Source organism: Chelon labrosus (genome assembly GCF_963514085.1).
Source record: "Chelon labrosus genome assembly, chromosome: 8".
Taxonomy (NCBI): domain Eukaryota; kingdom Metazoa; phylum Chordata; class Actinopteri; order Mugiliformes; family Mugilidae; genus Chelon; species Chelon labrosus.
Genome location: NC_140358.1, coordinates 27,948,027 through 27,968,305, shown reverse-complemented (window position 1 = coordinate 27,968,305; position 20,279 = coordinate 27,948,027). Strand labels below are relative to the sequence as shown.

The following is a 20,279-nucleotide window of genomic DNA, read 5'->3' as shown; positions in this document are numbered from 1 at the left end:
CCTTCAGCCTGAACCCTCTCATCAGATAACACCACAGACGGTACATGTACATGTGTTTACATTCATGTTCCTATACGTAACATCTCATTCATCTCTCTGTAGATGACGATTAAAGACAAGATCAGGACCATGGGAAAAAAATATATATACGTATATCACATTCTTTTCTGTCTCCTCTCAATCTGGAACGCACATCAAAGCCGGGAACATCATCTTCGTCTTCAAGCGCGCCAAAACAAGACGAGATGAACGAGGCGACAAGGCGACTTGAACGTGTCACGATTTGTTAGTTATCAGTGCACCTGTTGAGACGATTAAAGAGCTTTGGTCGTGGGTACAGGTGGTATTACAGGATCAAGCCCCAGAAGACATTTTATTGTTTGCTGTCAGTACAAATGAAGTTTTCACAGTAGGCAGAAAAGTGCTAAATAAACACAAGACCATTTACATGCACCTACATGTGGGTGTGATTGGTCCGAGAGGAATTTCCTCTACTCAGTAGCTGGACAAGCTCAAAAAATTCTCCTTCTATCATCTACTCTTCTCTCTTTTCTGTGTTGTGGCAATTTCAGTAATGAGCTTAGACGTTGCAGTCACCATAGTCGAAAATACAAAGAAGAGTGAAGAACATTTTAAGAGTTTAGATACAAAACAATGCAGCGACAACAGCAGGAGCGTGAGTCTACTCCTTTGGCCATGGATTAGGGTTTGGTTCTAGGGTTAGGGTTAGGGCAAGTATGTTTTAGGCCACGTCCCTAGCTATATTAGTTATGTCTACTATCTACTTATTTATGTATTTATTTATTTATTTATTTGATAGGGACAGTTCACATTAATGAACATCCATTCAGACAGCAATGGACGTAAATATGCCGGATTATAGCAACAATGCTAATTTGCATCCGCAGTCCTAGGTAACACAATAACATGATAAGACACAGGACAGGACAATAGATCACAATAAGAACAGTACATTACTAAGAAGATAAAAGGTTACAAGGCTGGTTTGATTTCAACCACTGCTTGAGGTGAGTTTTGAAGGTTTGTAAAGTGGGACACTCCCTTATGGAGAGTGGAAGACTGTTACAGATCTCACTGGTCTTTACAGAAAGAGCATTTTGTCCAAAGGCTGTTTTTCTGTGTGGAACCTCACAGTCCCCTCTAGAGGAGGCCCTGGTCCTGAGACCGCTGGGAGACCTTTTTTTAAGAAAGTCAGACACAGGAGTTGAGGCAAGTCCATATAACCCCTCGTACATCAAACAAGCAAATTTAAGATTTTTAAAATTCTCGAGGCTCAGTAAGTTGTGCTTTTTTAAGATGTTACAAACGTGAAATGACATTGGTTTTCTATCAAAGACCTTTAAAGATTTTTTTAGAGTGATTCAATGATTTTGCATGTGTTTCCACCTGCCAGCGACCAATATGTAATACAATATTCAATGTGCAACAGGATCATACTTTTATCATGTCATACTAAGGAGGTAAAGCTTCTCATGTTTTACATTGTGTTTTATTTTTCTGTAATTTCTGCTTTTATTTTGTTAACGTGTGTTATAGTTGGCTCGTCCTTCCTGTCTGTTCCCGCCTTTGTGATTGTCTTCCCTGTCCTGATTGTTTTCACCTGTGCTTAATTACCCCAGAATCTATATATTGCCTGTGTCTCCGTTTGTCCTGTCCTATTCAGTTGAACCAGCCTTGTTCAGACCAGGTCATAGTTTTCTTTGTTTTGTTATTTTACCTTGGCTTATGTTTTTCCTCGAGGAGAGAGATTTTGTGTTTCCTTAGTCATTGATTTTCTTATCATGTTTTTGCCTCATGAAGATTGATTTTTAGTTTTTTCCTCAGAAATAAAGACTGAGTAAATTTGAACGTCTTCTCTGAGTCGTGCTTTTGGGTTCAAACCTTGTACAGTCGTGACATGGAGAGCCTTTCCTGGATTTTAATTCAATCTTTGTAATGTTGATTTGAAAAGTCTGACAGGTTACTAATGTTATTTCCTGCACTTGTAAACCTCTACAAATAGCCAAGCTGTTTCTTCATCCAACAAAATTGTTTTCTACTGTCAAATATAAAGACTAGAGGTCTCAGCCATATATCCAGCCAATATTCTGGTTTCCTGCTGGGCAGCATTAGAGAAGGCAATCCATTTTTATTCGCATTAAAATCCATTTAATTTTCAATTTATTCCACACAAATATTGTGATTTTCCACTTTCACCTGTTCGGATAATAAACCTAAACCTGTATTTGATCCTTTTCTCAGTGCTGTGATGGAGCAGGAGGATGTAAGTCCACAAACAAAAAGTATTCATTTATTTATTTACGTCCCGCTACATAAATTCTGGGCAAAGCTCCGCGTGAATTTCCACCCAGAACAGGACGATAAAGTTCCACCAGAACAGAGAGGAAATACACGGCGGAGAGTCACGAAGCCGCAGGGTTGACGGGCTGTTTGCTCTCGGCAGTAAAACGGCACATTTCCCCGACTGGCTGTAACCTCCTGCTGATGGGTGTGTTTGCTTTGGCGCCCTGGACAGGATGTGACAGCCCTAACTACACCTCACCCCACCTCACGCCAACCCATGGGACGCAAACACGCATGCACAGACATATATATTACTGATTACTGGTCAACTGAGGACACTGTGAGAGAGAGCTTTAGCACGTTAACATACCGATATGCTACCGTTAGCACAGCTGGGTCTTTACTGCTGAGGAAGTGGACACCTTGGCACTGAGCTGCTGTCATAATAACCTCCATTCGCTTGGTCTCAGTTGGGATTCGCTCCCATTGAGACACTGATCATCCCAAAGTTGATTGATGCAATTAAGACCAAGTTCTTCTTCACCAAAACATTTCTCTATGGAGCTGTAAGAAGCACCAAGTGGCCCTAAAACAGGCACATTCAGAACGAAAACCAAAAACAACATAGATTTGAGTCTGCATTCACACCAGCAGTAGGAAATATTAAGTGACATAGACAGGTGAAATGACCCTTTAACAGGTAGAAAACCATTATTTTAATGATTCACCAACTTGATGCCTTGATGAAAAACAATGTCATGACCCTGTTAACCATCATCACGACCAAATATTTAGTCAAAACTGGGTTTAGACCTAAATTCAGTTTGCACCTTTAAAAATAGCTTTGTCTTGGAAATTTGTAATTGTTCAGAAACTAAATCATGATGTTAACTAGCTAGCTAGTGGGGAAGCTTGCTACATTTACCACTTCATCTCTGTTTCATGAATTTATAAAAATCTATTTTAACACCAATAACCTGACAGTTATGTGACTTCTTGGATCGCATATATAATGCTCAAACAAAACAAAACAAAAAGATAACTAGCCTAGCTTAGCAATATTTCTGTAACTGCCACATCTGTAGTCTTCAAGTGCCCTGACAACGACTGACAAGCTAGCAATTGGTACAGCAATGTCTCTTAGCTTTGTGTGATATTCAACAAAGTCTGGATTCATCGTTGTTTATCTCTTTGTAGCTGACAGTTGGATGCTAGTGGATGTTCCAGGCTTTGGTTGATTAGTTAACCAAGTTTTTCCAAGTGTAAAAAGCAAAACATAAAAACACTGATAATGCATGGACGGAGCTAGCTCATCTTCGATTTTAAAAAGAAAATATCGTCATCTGGGTTCACCTGAATCTCCAAATGTTGCCATGTCATGGACGTTTTCTTTACAGTAAACATTTAGGAAAGAGTGTTTGTGTCATATCTCAATCAACTGGCATCAGTGTGAGTCCCTCCAGCTGGTCATCGCCTCAAAGTTTGTTCACTTTGGTACCCACTTTGTGTCGCTGAATGTTTTCTCGTCTTGCACCCCTACAAGTCCAACAATTCTATGGTCTCTTTGTCACCACATTGCTGCTAGTTCCTTTATGTATTGTGCACTACATCAAAAACGTCCTGCAAGTTGTGTACTGTAGCATAAAGATGCCCATTCACCAAAACTAAGACCAAAAATATGGCCATATAGCTCTGACAGCAGCTTTACCCGTTTTCCTGTAGCTGCTGTTGAATTAAAAGTAAAATGTGTTATCTGGGCTGTGTTTTCAGTCAATGTAAAGGTCAAACCTGTTGTTTGTTCATTTCATTTCATAGCTCAGCAGAGGCTCAGCGTGGCAACCATTAGCCGGTCAATATTAGCTTCATGGTGAAAGCAAACATGCTGTATTTGCTTCAGAATATTACATTAATTGTATTAACTGTGGAACAACAGAAGCCAGCGGACACGCGGTGAATGCACACTTATATCAGACCTAGTTACACAGAGCGTGTCAGGAGTTAAGGTGAACATGAATACACAAAATGAACTTTCCCTTGTTGTCCAGCTTCACTTAGTTTGGACGCCTCTGACAGTGGTTTTTAGAGGATTGCTCCTGGATGCTGCTGAAGAAACCTTTTCATCAACCTTCAATCAATTTACACATTTAAACCAAACATCTCCCACAGCACCAAACTACCCTGACTCCAGACTTCTTCTACAAACCGTTAGAGAAAGAGCCAAGAGTTTGTGCGTGGGAGGGTAATATGAAGAATCCAGTGACTGTGCTGACAGCCCTGTTATCTGTGGAGTTTGCTCTCTATACAATGAGTCTCTGTTCCCCTCAGTGGCTGGTCCAGGCCGAGGGGGCCAGCGTGGGACTCTTTGCCCTCTGCAGCGCCTACGAAGGTTTCTCCAGATGCACCATGTTTCCAGCGTGGCTGGGTAAGCATCCATTATCCACGATGCCGTCATCTGTTTCTGGACGTTCTGATTCATGGAGCTCATGTTTTAATGATGTAATTGGAAGGACAACAGTATAAATAATGCATTTTACTCTTTGCAGAATAGTTTATTCAGACTCAAACTAGTTTATTTAAAGTCTACAGTATGTTATCTTTGGATTTTTAATGTTGCCTTCTAGGGTTTTATTGTAAAAACCTGTTACTTATGAGCTACTCAGGACTTTGCTACCCATTAACACTGCTGCAAAAACCCCAAATATAGTCAATATATTTGGTTAAAGTTGAGTTGAGAGCAGAACCTGACTTTCTGACAGTGCATCATAACATATAAATATATATTGTCATAGAAATGTGTAATTTTTGCAGAAATAAATCATGAAAAGTGTTTAAACAAAAACAATTATGTCACAGTCAGCCGGTAATGTCCAAACAGTGACTATAAATGAAGCAGCAGCTAAGCCCCCCCCCCAAAAAAAATTCAGTAACTGTCGCAGTTGTATCCTCTGACTTGTTAAAACACTGTGTAATGTTATTTATTAATAGCTAGCCAGCTAATATGCCAGCATCCCAAGCACTGAACCATAAAAACAAGCTATGTTGGATGCTAAAGCTTTCTTTTTAAAACGGCATCTTGAGGATATTTTTGACATTTTGAGCAAATCACCGTCACCTGTTTTTCTTTAATCCAGTTTAAATCTTGTATTTTCAGGTAGCTACAGCTTGTCCTGGATGTTTCTTTCTGCCTCCAGTCTGCTGTCTCTGATCGCTCTGGTGACTGTCAGACCTGCTTTGACTACAGGAAGGAAAGCCATCGTTGCTCTGCTCCTCAACATCATCTCAGGTATGATGCGCAGATTTTGCAATTTTTAGCACATCGTCTTCTAATCCAGCTTTAGTTTTGTGTCATCAGCCTGAGGGGTCATTCAGATTGTTTGGGCCATGTGCTGCATCTTTCAAGGGATTTAAACCAGTGATCAACACTATAACATAAATTGACCTTAAAGGTAAACTGCTTTTGAAGGCATGGATGGGAATTGAACCCACGATCTTTGGTTTACGAGACCGACGCCTTACCACTTGGCCACCACGCCTTTGCTCAACATCGTTTAACGAGCTGAGAGAATTAGTTTGAATCCTTTTAGCCTCATATATGATTATTTTTAATGATTAATAAGAATAGTCCAAACTAAACTTATTTATTTTATTTTGAAAACTGGGTTCTGGTCCTCGTCCTCTCCCCTTCTTTCTAGGTGTGTATCAGGGCTGGTGTTAACATATTAAAGGACAGAAAGACACAACTTCTCAGAGTCTCTCCTTCCTCTTCAGTTGCTCTCTGCGCCGCCGCCCTGATCACCTTCTTGGTGTCCATCCAGCGGCAGAAGCCTGAGCTGCTGCACCACCTCGGCTGGACCTTCTACCTCTGCTGCGCCACCTTCTTCTACGGCTTGTTGGTGTCCGTCCTGCTGGGCGCCGTTGGCGGTGAGGGGTCCCAGGTTGTGCCTGCTGTCGGAGGAGCAGGTTGGGGTCTATCGGTGATAGCAGCCTGATGAAGAGTCAGATCCATTTGTGTCTTCAGCACATGTTGATGTGTCTTTAATATGTCAGGCCTGACTGTAGCCCTCTCCGTGAGTCCACAATAAAAGAAAACCATTTAAGGAGACATATGTTGTCTCAAAAACCTGCCTTTAAAACTGAGACCCCGGTCAAGACGTGATGATTCTTAAACCTGAAACTCATGCAGGAACTTTCCTGCTCTTCTCAATCATATATTATCATCTGTTTTACTATGTCTTGCACAAAATCAACTGTGCGACTCCTTCAACGAGTCCTTGCTCTCATCAGGTTAAAAGAAAAGCTAAATCCTGCCTTTAAAGAAAGACGTGTTGATCACACAGCTCCTCCTGGTGGCCAAAGCATTGGGTTATAATTAAACCTGAACATTTTCACACCAATTTATCTTAACAGTTAACTTTAGAGGGCATGGACGGGAACTGAACCCATGAGCTGTGGTTTATGAGACCAATGCCTTTACCACCGTTCATCATCAGATCCCTCTGAGAGTTTATCTTTCTGCACAAACAGGTGGATGTGTGTAAAACATGACGTCACAGTACAGGGTGGCGTGTGGGCATTAGTTGTTACTGAAGTGTGTGTGTCTGTGTCAGGCTGCATCCTGCTGGGGATGGCTGCTGCCATCAAGGAGTGTCATTGCTATGGGGTGGGGGTGCCTGGTCTGGTCTAGGTGGGTGCTACATGTTTAAGTAACATCCACACCAATGAATGCCAGGTCCAGAAGTTTCCCAGCAGAACACTGAATTGTCACAAGATGGTTTAAATGTTATTCACTTCTCCTGTCAGATGTCATAATGTTGTGGCTGATCGGTGTATAGATGATTATAATGTAAAATGCTGAGTACCTTCCTCATAAACAGCTTTTGCAAATAAAAACAAAGAAAAAGCAATAAAAGAGTGAAAGTGTCAGAGACTGAGGCAGAATCTTTTTTATTTGTGCGTGTTCAACATGTAAAGACAGACAATGATCAGAAACCTCAGGACTCAGGATAAGGTGGTTGTCTTCTTACCAAAGTAACAAAAAAAAAAACCCAACATGATAAATCTGACCCGTGGTGGATCATTGTAAACTATGGAGGAAGCAGAGTGTCACTGAAGGAAGACGTGGACAAAGAGACAGTTGTTCTATAAACACTTTCAGATTCTGAGCTTTAATGGACGACTTTTAATTATTTTAGATCCAAAAACGTCACTAATACTGAGTCAGGAATCACTCAAACAGAAAACGATAGCTTGTTGTAATTTTTACAACCCAGGGAATGTACTTCACATGTGCCAAACATAGTTATGCTTCACAGCTTTAAGATTTAGACCTTTTTTCAGGCACTAGACCGCAGGTTTGAGTTACTGTCAGCTATTTCTCTTAATGTGTGGTTCTCTTAGACGATGAGAGAACTGAAATTTTTGGCGATAGAAACCTGTCCTGGAGGAGGACGTCATTGTGGAACAAAAACAAAGAAAGTAGAGGATGTTGGACGTAGTGCTGAACATAGATGAGGAGCTTTCTTTCAGGTTTTTTTGCAAACAACAAGACCCGACGTCTGTTGTCGTTCGCTAACAATGAGAGAAGGTCTGCATCCGAGGCGTGTTTGATTTGTGAATGTGAGCTTGAGGGAGGTGGACGTCAGATGTGTCATTATCTGTGACTCTGTGGCAGCAGCAAAGATCTCTCCTGCAGAACACACACGTCATTATATTAGTGAATTCATAACAGATCCTGCAGGAAAAAACACACTCAATGTGAATTTGGATTAGATTTACTAGTGCACGAAGAGATGTTTGTTTTGTTACTAGTCAAACACTTTCTAAAAGTTAAACACATAGGGAACAAATGTCACCTGATCTACGCGGAGCCGAGTCGTTCATTTAGTGCCGTTGTACTTGACCTCCTTTCCGCACTTCTTCAGCGTCTCCATGAGAACCTCCACGTCTCTGTCAGACTCGATCCAGACCAGCTTCTTTGGCAGGTCGATCTCAAACTTCACATCTAGGGAAAAAAAACAAAAACAAAGAGTCCCTTTGTTTGATTCCGGGAATCACCGAGCATCACCTCGTGGCACACTACACCTGTGATGAAGTGGTTTGTGCAAACACACGACCGGCGCGTTATTTCTGGTCCCAGTTCTAAAGCAAAAATATTTTTATTTACCACAAAATGACTTTAAGGGCGAATTAGATCCAAAGGAAAAAGTCGCTGATTGTTGGACTTGGGACAATGTGAGAAAAACAGAAGCACAACTTGGCCACTCAACAATTTAATGACTAAACCAAATAAAAGTACTGGAGCGTCAGGTGACCTGTTGGCTGACTCGACGCTCAGAGCCAAGAAGTCATGAGTTGCATGTGATGCTACTAAATACTTTTACTTTCACTAGTTTCACTGTGAAATATCTATCGAAAGTAATAATGAGGAGCCAGACCTAGACTCTTAACCCTTGAATGTTTTCCCTGTTTATTGTTTTTATAAATATAAAGAAGAATATGCACATTGTAAAAGTGCTCAACAAAGACAATAAAATACACAATTAAAACCTAAATTAAAAGATAAAAAGGCTCTCCGATAAAAGATCTATCTATCTATCTATCCTGTTGTCGTTTTGTTGTGTTGATTCTTGTCAACAAAAGCCAAACTATATTCAGCCTGCTGCCGTTTATAAAAGCAATAAAGGGGGAAAACATCAAAGTGGGTTGAACACTTTTTTGTAGATGTCTCCCCCCAAAGTGGGACCGGCTGGATTTAAATTCCACTCATGTGTGCGGTTGATCTTTGCTCCAGTTCAGAGGTAAGTCTGATGGTTTGTGTAGCCTCTCAGGTCTTTGTTCTTAGATGTGTCGTTGTGGCGGAGGAGAAGACAGGAAGGAGGCGTCAGTCTCACCTCCCAGCTTGTTGAGGACTCTGGTGACAGCTCCTGAACATCCCTCACACGTCATCGCCACCTCAAACTCGTGCTTCTGTCGCAAGCAGATTAAAATCATCTTAATATTCATCTTGACGTGACATGTTGTGGAGGACTGGTTCTTTAATTTGTCGAATGATTACACACTTTATTCAGTACAGCTGCAGCCTATAAGCAATCTATATCTGACTGATATGATGTTACAAGCTGGGAAATCATCAGTCTCAGCATTAACAACCATTTATCTCACTGTAACTGATATAAAACCTTATTATTGAACTGATTTGTTACTGTTAACTATATGTGGTCCTCCATTCTCAGTATTGCTCAATCAGGTCTGTGACCATAATCGATTTTTGCTGATTCATGATCTTAGTTTAATCAATGAAAATGATGACCCAACTAAGTTTTAAAGCTAGCTTACAGTCTGGATAGCAACACGGAGGGTAAATGCTACCTTGGCTAGCCGCGAGCTGAAGATAAAACTTAACATCAAATAATAATAATAAATAAAAAGTCTCGTAAGAACTCACGGTCATGTCTGAAGTGATGTGTCACAACCTGGTGATCAGAAATATGTGGACTTTTGCCTTCGACTGATTGGAAGTAGTGCAAGTGCTGAGAAAAGCTTCAGTAACGTTAACTTCCTGTTTAGCTAAGCTAACCGTCGTCAACAGAACACCATTTCCGGTTTGGAGGGGAAAAAAATTGTCGGAATAATTTTTTATATTTCACATTTTTAAGTTAATTATAAAACATGAACAACTTCTAATTGTGAATACATAGAACAAAGAATATAAATAAAAATAAAAATGTTTTAGTTTTAAGCTGAAGGCTGACCTCCTTCACTTCCGCTTTATTCTGAGGACAGTTATGACTAACTCGGGGCTCATTTCTCCTCAGATTAAATAAAGAGTAGGTTTATTTATAATGAATTATTTCACAGAGACAGTAATTGAAAGTACATTGCTCGTATAACCCACAAACGTAGCCTGAGTTTAGCCTGAATACTCCCGGTGCGCAAGCGCAAAGCTTCCATGATTTTTCCAAAATAAAAGCCCTTAGAGTGAGACCGAGCTCTTTCACCAACGTAACTTTATAAACTCTATTTGTTAAAATGTTTGACAGTTTTAACACTTGATATTAAATTAAAGCAATTTGTATTATGAATTTATTGTGGTGGGACACGTTTCTGATATCACAGAATGTGCTTCCGCCACGATTAGGATTTCTTTTAATTTTATTTTTTACTTGTAAGGTTTAAATATTTGATTTCATTCATTTATTACTCTTTTTATTATTTTATTTTATTTTTATTTGGGCTACTAACGTTATCGTTAATAACGCGTCTCTATGGCAACCACACGACTGGTGCGACACGTTCTCGGTCGGGTCATGTGACCACCAACTGCTGGCTGTGCGTGACGCCCGACGAGCCGGAGCCGAGTCCCGTCCGTCGGTTAGTTGGAGTTCAATCTGTGCAGCGTCGCCGCGCTGGATTCAACCCTCCGATATGAGTACGATACGAAAATAAGAGGTCTGCGGCGCAGGTTATTAGCCAGATAAGGTTCGACACATACCGGAGAGGAGGAGGAGGAGGCGGAGGGGGAGAGAGACACACTGCACCGTATCTCCGAGGTAAGACTGGCGCTCGCGATGAGCAGTTAAAGATGGCATCGGAGCCGATAGCTAACGTTGGCTAACCCGAGATATGACACATAACATTCAGCTAAGCTAGCTTTAGCTCAAGCTAAATAAATTACACATAAGCTATCATATTCTTAAAAATAAATGTTAAAACAATTAGTAGAGAGGGAATTAGCCTCCTTCGGCTTCATTTCCTAGTCTGCGCCGACTGCCTGTGCGTCTTTCCCGGAGGTAAACAGCAACTGACCCGGCTATCACAGCCCTATTTAACGCCTTTCCGAGCCCGTAACAATTAATCATGAGCTAATTCATTTGATAAACTGATTCAATCACACCAGCGATGTTTGTCACGGTTGTCTTGTCTTATCGTGTGTTACTGAGGCGACACATCACCCGGCCAGCGATAGGTTTAAAATGATGGGATTATCGACCTTGTGGTTTGTGTTTTTGTTGTTGTTGTTGTCGTTTATAAACGCGGCTTTCTTATAAAACAGTACATTAAAGAAGAAAAAGGGTACCAGCTGATTGAGTTAGGCCGCACCCTGGTTAAACACGGAATGTGCTGTGTGAGAGTTTTATCAGCAGCAAACCACACATTAATAATCGACCCCTTGGGTGTAAAAGGTCATTATTTACACATTTTAGTTGTTGTTTTTAGCTGTAAAGAGGAAAAAAATAGCGTCTTGGTTTATTTTAAAATGAATTAGATACTATGAATTAAAGTAGTTGCTGAGAATACATCAAAAATGCGTTTCTAACTTTATGTCTTGTCAAAACTTCCATTTAGATTTGAATTGATTTTGTAAATTAACCTTAAAATCAGTTCAGAAGAGTAAAAAGTAAAGTATTTTAATTTTCAGGTTCCACCTTCTAAAACACAATTATTTTCTTGCCTTTGGAGTGTCAGTTAGACAAAGGAAGCCATTTATAAAGGTCACTAACTGACTTTTATGCCTGATTTCTGAGATTAATCGCATATTAAATGCATTTTATCTGTTTTAAATGGACTTTAAGGGGTTGTTTTTATGCTTTTACTGACATGAGAGTGGACAAATATGCTTGCTTTATGCAAATACGTGTTATTATTATTGATAAATTCCCCCAAATAAAGACAAATACAGTCGAGAATGTTCTTCAGATTAACTTCAAAGGTCTCTCTTTTGCAAAAAATAACCAGCATGTGATCTTCTTTTGTTGAGGAGGATGAGGGCTTTCTGTATCAACTGTGTGCTTGGCCAGCAAGTGGTATTTCAGTCTAAACATGCTCCGGGTGAAACTCGGTTCACAGCGACAGTAAATGCAGATAACTTGCAGAGAAAAATGTGCCGGGGATTTAAAGCTGAAGCTTCTTTGTCTTTATCCATTTCTGCAAAATGAGGTTTGTTTTTCCGTCCGTACTGTAGCCTACTGTTTGTGTGCATCAACCAAACTAGTGCCGTTAAAAGAAATCAGTGTTATCGTTGCGTCGACATCCCATACTTTATTGGAAAAATCAGATTAACTGATAAGCTTTAGGTCCAACCGAGGTCTACGTGGACCAGATTTTGGAACAGTCTACCACTGCACGTCAGACAAGCCCCCTCACCGTCCATCTTTAAAACATGTCTTTAAACCCATTTTTATTCCTTGGCCTTCACCCCAGCATCAGACCCTGTTTTAGTGTTTTTATTGTTTTACTGTTTTTAATCATTTGTCTTATCTTCTTATCATCTTACCTACGTACAGCACTTTGTTTCGGCTGCGGTTGTTTTTAAAGTGCTCTATAAATAGTTTGAGTTATCAATTGAGTTGAGTAAAGAAGGGTGCCCATGATAAACCACCGAGACAAGTGTATTTACACTTGATGTCAGTTTTGAAATGTAAGCCACAGTGTTGAATTTAGCCAGTAGGCTTCAACACTGCCGCAGCCTCTTTTTTTGCTGACAAGTCTGTAAAGAACATAAAGATACCTAACGTACTAAGATTTATAATGGTAGAAACTGCACACAGTGCTCTTTGTATCTCCCTGGTTCTTGGTTTAGTCCCCTCATGTCATGAAACACTGTGGAAAATTGCTGAATAGCTGGTAATGCTGACACTTGAACCCGCACACAGTTACACTGCGGCGGTTTTAGAAGCCACACTTTGTTCCTGCGCGCTCGCTGAACGTTGACTTGTCATCCCGGAGAGGAACTGCCAGGAGAAATCAAGTTTCACTTTGTCTGGACGCATGAGACGCCTTTTAGTTCTAGGTGAAAACACATTTGTTTAGTTGTTAAACTGTTTTAATGTGAGGTAGAGGCAGGGTGAACTCATGCCGCATGATTTTATTTGCAAGGGCAGCAAAGCCTTGGTGCAAAACCTCGTGTGTGAGCTCACGGCAAGTCACAAAGTCTAGCTGAACAGACGTTATTCTTATATAACGTCACATCACAGCATAGCGGGCCGGGCTGCCTTGCTCAAAGGCTGTCAGAGCACATACTGCAGCAGAAAATAGGTCATTATTTACATCTTTTAATATCAGGCTGCAGGAGAAACAGTACAGAATATAAGATTATTATCTCACAGTGACTGAAGTTATCGGAGGGTGTTTATGTTATAATGATCAGAACCAGTGAAGGTGAACATGTCTTGGCCAGGACGTTAACGCATTTGTGAAGTTTCACACCTAAATGAAGCTTTGCAAATGACTTTTCGCTGGAAATAGAACACAATTAGAACGACTTAAGCCAGAATAGTTTAACTGAACCAATGAAAGAACTTCCTCTAACTCTCTGATAAACATGTTGTACTTCTGGTCAGGTTTACTCAATAAAAACGCCCACTGGATTCAGGACAGGTTCAGTTTACGTTGTCAGAAGCTGAATTTATATTTATTATGTTGTCATACTACTACTATTAACATTATACTAAACACCAAGCTGCAGACATTAAGACACAAACAAATATGAGGTCCAGTATAAGATAATTTTATTTATGTAGGTTTTTTTATTTCATGTTTGGAGCTGAATCTAGTTTCTGTTCTTTTCCAGTAGGAACTAGTCGACGCTGGACTCCCTGATCTCCCTGCGTTAGGATCTGTGAGGCTGAGAGAGACGACGCCACCTGGCCCAGCATGATGGCTTCCAGCGACGTAGACATCCGAGGAGAAGGTATTAAAAAAATCGAGCACGCAGTTTTGTTTTATTATTCGGATATCTGATCACAATCAATGTTTAGCAGGAATGATCCCGTGGATTAACTGTGTCCATTGTCGCAGAAGGATTATTTGTAATCCCAGTTGGCAGGTAGACACTCAGTCACCAAAGCAGCTTTTACTTCATCTATCAGTCTGATACTCCGGCTGGCGTCTTCTTTGACAGAAGGTCACAACAAAACAGTCCGGTTGTTCTGCAGATCAGCAACGCCTTAAAAAGTCCGGTGTCTCCAGATCATCAAGAAATATTAGAATGTTAAAGCTGCACCTCTTAAAACTGAAACTATAGATATCTGAGACTCTCTATGATCATCTCACAGAACGAGAAGAGAAACAGAAAGTGACAACAGTAAACAAAATGATGATGTTCAACATCTCCTAGAATAAATAAACTGTAGACCGACTGATCAGCGTGATTCAGGAGAGGCCAGCTCTGTACGACGCTTTGCAGCGCTTCCTATCTTCCTAGCCTCTCAGCTAATAGTAGCTCTTCCTATCTTCCTAGCCTCTCAGCTAATAGTAGCTCTTCCTATCTTCCTAGCCTCTCAGCTAATAGTAGCTTCTCCTATCTTCCTAGCGTCTCAGCTAATAGTAGCTCCTCCTATCTTCCTAGCCTCTCAGCTAATAGTAGCTCTTCCTATCTTCCTAGCCTCTCAGCTAATAGTAGCTCCTCCTATCTTCCTAGCCTCTCAGCTAATAGTAGCTCTTCCTATCTTCCTAGCCTCTCAGCTAATAGTAGCTCTTCCTATCTTCCTCGCCTCTCAACTAATAGTAGCTCTTCCTATCTTCCTAGCCTCTCAACTAATAGTAGCTCTTCCTATCTTCCTAGCCTCTCAGCTAATAGTAGCTCTTCCTATCTTCCTAGCCTCTCAGCTAATAGTAGCTCCTCCTATCTTCCTAGCCTCTCAGCTAATAGTAGCTCCTCCTATCTTCCTAGCCTCTCAGCTAATAGTAGCTTCTCCTATCTTCCTAGCCTCTCAGCTAATAGTAGCTTCTCCTATCTTCCTAGCCTCTCAGCTAATAGTAGCTCTTCCTATCTTCCTAGCCTCTCAGCTAATAGTAGCTTCTCCTGTCTTCCTAGCCTCTCAGCTAATAGTAACTTCTCCTATCTTCCTAGCCTCTCAGCTAATAGTAGCTTCTCCTATCTTCCTAGCCTCTCAGCTAATAGTAGCTTCTCCTATCTTCCTAGCCTCTCAGCTAATAGTAGCTCTTCCTATCTTCCTAGCCTCTCAGCTAATAGTAGCTTCTCCTATCTTCCTCGCCCCTCAGCTAATAGTAGCTTCTCCTAGCTTCCTAGCCTCTCGGCTAATAGTAGCTCTTCCTATCTTCCTAGCCTCTCGGCTAATAGTAGCTCTTCCTATCTTCCTAGCCTCTCGGCTAATAGTAGCTCTTCCTATCTTCCTAGCCTCTCGGCTAATAGTAGCTCTTCCTATCTTCCTAGCCTCTCGGCTAATAGTAGCTCTTCCTATCTTCCTAGCCTCTCGGCTAATAGTAGCTCTTCCTATCTTCCTAGCCTCTCAGCTAATAGTAGCTCTTCCTATCTTCCTAGCCTCTCAGCTAATAGTAGCTCTTCCTATCTTCCTAGCCTCTCAGCTAATAGTAGCTTCTCCTATCTTCCTAGCCTCTCAGCTAATATTAGCTCTTCCTATCTTCCTAGCCTCTCAGCTAATAGTAGCTTCTCCTATCTTCCTAGCGTCTCAGCTAATAGTAGCTTCTCCTAGCTTCCTAGCCTCTCAGCTAATAGTAGCTTCTCCTAGCTTCCTAGCCTCTCAGCTAATAGTAGCTTCTCCTATCTTCCTAGCCTCTCAGCTAATAGTAGCTTCTCCTAGCTTCCTAGCCTCTCAGCTAAGTTTCTGCTTTTGAATGATGAACACAGACTGGCTGTCGTCTTTGCAGCTCGTTCTTGTGCAGCCTTTTGCCAGACACAGTCGACATCACAGTTCCTCTTAATTGCCAGTATTTATTTTGTGTGTGTGTCTGTACCTTTAAAGAGCAACATCATTGACAATACTTGTTTTGTGTTGTGTAGTCGTGGGTGTCACAGTCATAGATGGGTCTCGGTTTCATTAGAGTGTTTGTCTTCACACTACGAGTAGACGTTCCTCCTGCTCATGTGATATTGAGTACTCCGCTCTTGTTCTCATTAAAAGGTAATAACTAGTGTGAAGTCCACCTGTCGACTGTGTGCTAGATATTTAAACACAGGACATAAATGTAGCTGCAGGGCGTCTTGTCTACTGTGCAGACAGTTTCTGTATTCTTTTGAAAATAATTACATAATTGCTGTCATGTGTCTATTACAGTCAGCTGCTTTGGAGAAGAGAAGAATCTTTTCTGAAGGTCATGAGATTGTTTTATGGGCAGATAAAGCTCTGTTGTGGATGATCTGGGTTAGACCTTAAAACCTACAGAGAACAAAATGGTTCTTTTAAGTTGTCACTCTGTTGAAGTTGACTGTTCACCTCAGCTCTTCGGACATTTGTGGCATCTTTCAACCTAGTGTTTTGGGGTTTCTGTTTAAACAGATTCACCGTATCGTTCCACTTCCACTGCTTTCCTCAGCAGCTTTTTCAGATAAAAGCCTAAAAGATTAGTTGGTGACACATTCAGCACCCGAACAGATATTTCCATTTCAGGAGCTGGCGGAGATAAAGGACAGTTAATATTGGATTTGCTTTCATGACGTGAACAAATGCAAATTTCTGTCAAACAGCTGCTTATTTACATGTTGTTCAGATATGCAGTGACATTAAAATGTTTGCCACATTGATCTTAATGGTGTCACATAGATCTCTGGGTTCAGTTCTAATTTGTTTTTGTACCCTAGATGATTGAATTATCGTTTCTTCTATTATACATCGACGCTGCAACACTCTGCTTTGTTAAAAATAAAAGTAACAGACTGCAAAATGTCAGCCTGGTGTTGTTTTTCACGTTGCCGGTTAATTTCCCTTAAAGCTGTGCCAAGCTGTGAACACATATTATTGTAATGCAGCCACACTGGAATATTTTTCTCTTTGATGCCGTCTCCAGGAAACTTGTTTCTTATTTTAAAAGCAGCGATGCAGTGTTTGTTGTTGTTGTTTCGGTTCAGCTGTTCTATTTTTGTGTTTTGTTTTTTGTCTAGATGTCAGGACATCCCTACTAACAACTTTAGATATTGCTTCTGGGAAACGATGCTATCAAATATGTGGGCTAAGTCATTAACCGTGCCTGTATGTAATCAGCGTCTTGTTCTTTTTAATCTTGTCTCAGGTTCTTTGTTCTCCGACCAAAATCCGTCAGAAATGGACGCTCTGTGTCCATCTCCTCCCTCTGGACCATCCAGACCCCAACGTAACTATGAGAGGATCGGAGGAAGGACGGGCACCTCGTAAGTAAACCACTCAACAGTATGAATTAAAAAAAGAAATAAAAGTTCTTTATTCTGTATTTTTTTTTTTCCCCCCCATCCTCCAGTTTTTGTCAGACGCTTATCCACCTGTTGAAGGGGAACATTGGTACGGGGCTGCTGGGTCTGCCTCTGGCTGTCAAGAACGCAGGGCTGGTGGTAAGCAAACGGAGATCTTTATCATCCACGTCACATGACAGGTCTGGACGCAGCTAATTAGATTCTGCTGCAATTTACAGACACAATCAAGCAGGTGTAATTTAATTACATCTGTAACATGTTTTCATGAATGATGTTTCAATAACAGATTATCAAGGGTCGTTCTTAAACTTCAGTTGTTGACTAACTCTGCAAAACTTCCATGACAACCTTTACAAAGTGAAAGAAAACTAGTTGTGCTGCTTTGCACGTTAATAAATGTTCTGATTCACAGTTTGAGTGAAACAACATCCACTAAATCTAAAAGAACATTTAGACTGGGTAGTTTTAATTATACTTTATGATTTATTGGATTCATTTTAAAGGTTAAAAGAAAACTTAATTATTAGAACATCCTCAGGGATCAGATGATTAAGACTAAGAACATACACTCCAGATTCTTTTCTATTCCTCATATGTGATAAATGCGTACAGCAATGAGACAAGGGTTTAATTTAGAACAGGAACGATTAATCTGCCACTTATTTAATCTATTATTAGATTTATTGTTTGATCCATATAACATTAGAAAACTAAAACCTCCTTAATATTCAGTTTATTATGATTGCTTTGGACCAGTTTAACGATTCATCGACCTGTTATTGCAGCAGCTCATTAATCCACGTTCTTATTTGAGATTGTAGGTCTTTAATTACACCTGTCTACTGTTAATGCAGCTCATTTTTACCTTTAACCTTGGACTGTTTTCCTGTGGTCAGGTTGGACCGATCAGTCTTCTGATCATGGGTGTCATTGCAGTCCACTGCATGAGGCTACTGGTGAAATGTTCCCACCACCTCAGTGCAAAGTAAGTAAAAGAACAAACAAACACTATTTATCTATTTTATCTGTTCACAAATGCAGTGCAGCCGCAGTCTATTATTGACGTGAGAGATACTTCTGGTTGTTACAGTCTCTAGTCACGGGAGGTTTCAGGTGGGCACCACCCTCAGATAACAAATAAAACCCCAGCTCCACCTGTCTCTGAGAACTGAAGAAGACACTCGGGTGAAATGTCTTGCAGAAACCCTACAAGTCCAGTTGAACCTTGCTTCAGTTTTTGGAATATACCATGACCTGTAATAAAGCCCAGATAGCTCCCAAACTCTCCTTTTCAGGATATAAAATTGACATTTACAGTTTTATAATATATATATATATAAATGACTGAAACAGTGTAAGTTAAGTACACAATGAATCAGTCCAAACAATCAAGCAGGATGAGAGCAAAAGTCAATATTTGCTTATCGGTTAACAGCATATGTAGACTCAGATCTTATCAGAATATGAGACTTCAGTTTCATTATGAGGCGTATTTCAGTTGATACAGAGAAAGAAAGAAAGTTCTCCAACCAATCAGAGCCATCTTGTTGTAAATATATTCAGCTCAGATGACGTGTACGACTACTGTTACTGTTACTCATTTGTCCTTCACCACATGAAGCCCCGTTCAAATTATTCAGCAGATCTGTGCAGAGGCATTATTACTTGCTAACTTTTTGAGACTAAAGTTTGATTTTAAAGTTATTAAAAGCCATGATTCGAGAAGTTTATCTTTTCTGTAATAGCTAGCTAACTAGCGAGCGGCCCCTTTCTGAGTGACGGCAGCGTCTACACCATGGCTTTGGTTGGTTTCTTGAAGACAGTGAAGTATTTATGAACCGCAGAAACCGAAGACAACCTTAAAAGACAACCTTAAAAGACATGTCGAGCCTGTTGTTCGTCCCACGGGTGGAAGAAGTTGTCTGAATCGGCTGGTTTGTCTCCTTGCCTTAGGGGTTATCTTCTTTTCAGGTTAAAGTAGACGGAGGAAAAGTCACTTTTAGATAAAAAACCTGCTTTCCAGAAATGTTTGTCTCTACATTCATTCATTTTGCAACAGAGTAAAACACACACAGCGTTCTCTTAGCTGCCTGCTGTGTCAACCATGACTCGTTTGAACAGATTACTCTCTATTTAGCCTCGTCTCTATATTCCTCTAAGCAATCAGTAGCATATGTGCAGTTTAGAGCGCACACACTGAGACTATTATCAGTGCTGCTGTAAATACTGCCACCAGTCCAGTTTTAAACCATTAGATTATGTAACTGAGCCAATGTTGTCATAAACCCAAAGTATGACCCGGTATCTGTTCTCCTGCTGCTTGTGTGTGACAAGCAAGGAGATTAACACACTCGTTATCAGATTTCAATTAGTGTTTGTGGGTGTATGTGTGTGTAGGTATGTCCACGTTGTCTCCCGCCCTTTGGTCAGTTCTCACCGGGATCCACAGCAGCACCGCCCCAGCCAACGCTAAGAAGGATTTAACAGATCAAGAGCATGAATGAAGAGCTTCGACGAGCTTCTGCAGCCGTCAGAAATAACTTCTGCGCAGTCAAGTCTGAGACGCAGAGAGAAAACGGGCTCGTGAGGGAGAAAGGGGCCGCTCTTCCCGTTTTTAGAAATTTCAATGTTGCAGGGTCATCACTTCCTTCTTCCTTTAGACGCAGAGACACGTTAACTGAACCCACCGGACACATACTTATCTCGCTCGTTCTTTCCCAACCTCAACTATGTCCGCTGGTCATGGTTGATTATCATTTCATAATCAGATCAAAACGATGTTTAGACTTGTTTGTTGGTGTGGTTGTGGTTGTTTGTGGTATTAGGCAAC

The 20,279-nt window shown here is 40.7% G+C and overlaps 2 protein-coding genes across 2 annotated transcripts in view; one reads left to right on the top strand and one right to left on the bottom strand.

Moving 5' to 3' along the window:
- Positions 1 to 7,229: 7,229 nt before the first annotated feature.
- atox1 (antioxidant 1 copper chaperone) lies at positions 7,230 to 9,865 on the bottom strand. Its single transcript, XM_084550602.1, has 4 exons — positions 9,749 to 9,865; positions 9,195 to 9,270; positions 8,157 to 8,305; positions 7,230 to 7,990 (listed from the first exon to the last, which is right to left on the bottom strand). The coding sequence occupies exons 1-3, from the start codon at positions 9,752 to 9,754 to the stop codon at positions 8,181 to 8,183; spliced, it is 207 nt and encodes a 68-aa protein (XP_084406728.1). The 5' UTR covers positions 9,755 to 9,865; the 3' UTR covers positions 7,230 to 7,990; positions 8,157 to 8,180.
- Positions 9,866 to 10,660: 795 nt separating this feature from the next.
- The window catches only part of slc36a1 (solute carrier family 36 member 1), a 36,483-nt gene continuing 26,864 nt past the window's right edge, over positions 10,661 to 20,279 (top strand). Inside the window, exons 1-5 of the mRNA XM_084549566.1 lie at positions 10,661 to 10,853; positions 13,874 to 13,993; positions 17,293 to 17,410; positions 17,497 to 17,587; positions 18,346 to 18,434. Coding sequence (XP_084405692.1) covers positions 13,957 to 13,993; positions 17,293 to 17,410; positions 17,497 to 17,587; positions 18,346 to 18,434 — 335 coding nt within the window. The 5' untranslated portion in view covers positions 10,661 to 10,853; positions 13,874 to 13,956. The remainder of the gene's footprint in view (positions 10,854 to 13,873; positions 13,994 to 17,292; positions 17,411 to 17,496; positions 17,588 to 18,345; positions 18,435 to 20,279) is intronic.

Excerpts from the sequence above, each read along its gene's own strand:
- atox1 (XM_084550602.1), bottom strand. Across the intron at positions 8,306-9,194 it reads AGTCCTCAACAAGCTGGGAG|ATGTGAAGTTTGAGATCGAC; the intron begins GTGAGACTGACG and ends TTTTTTCCCTAG.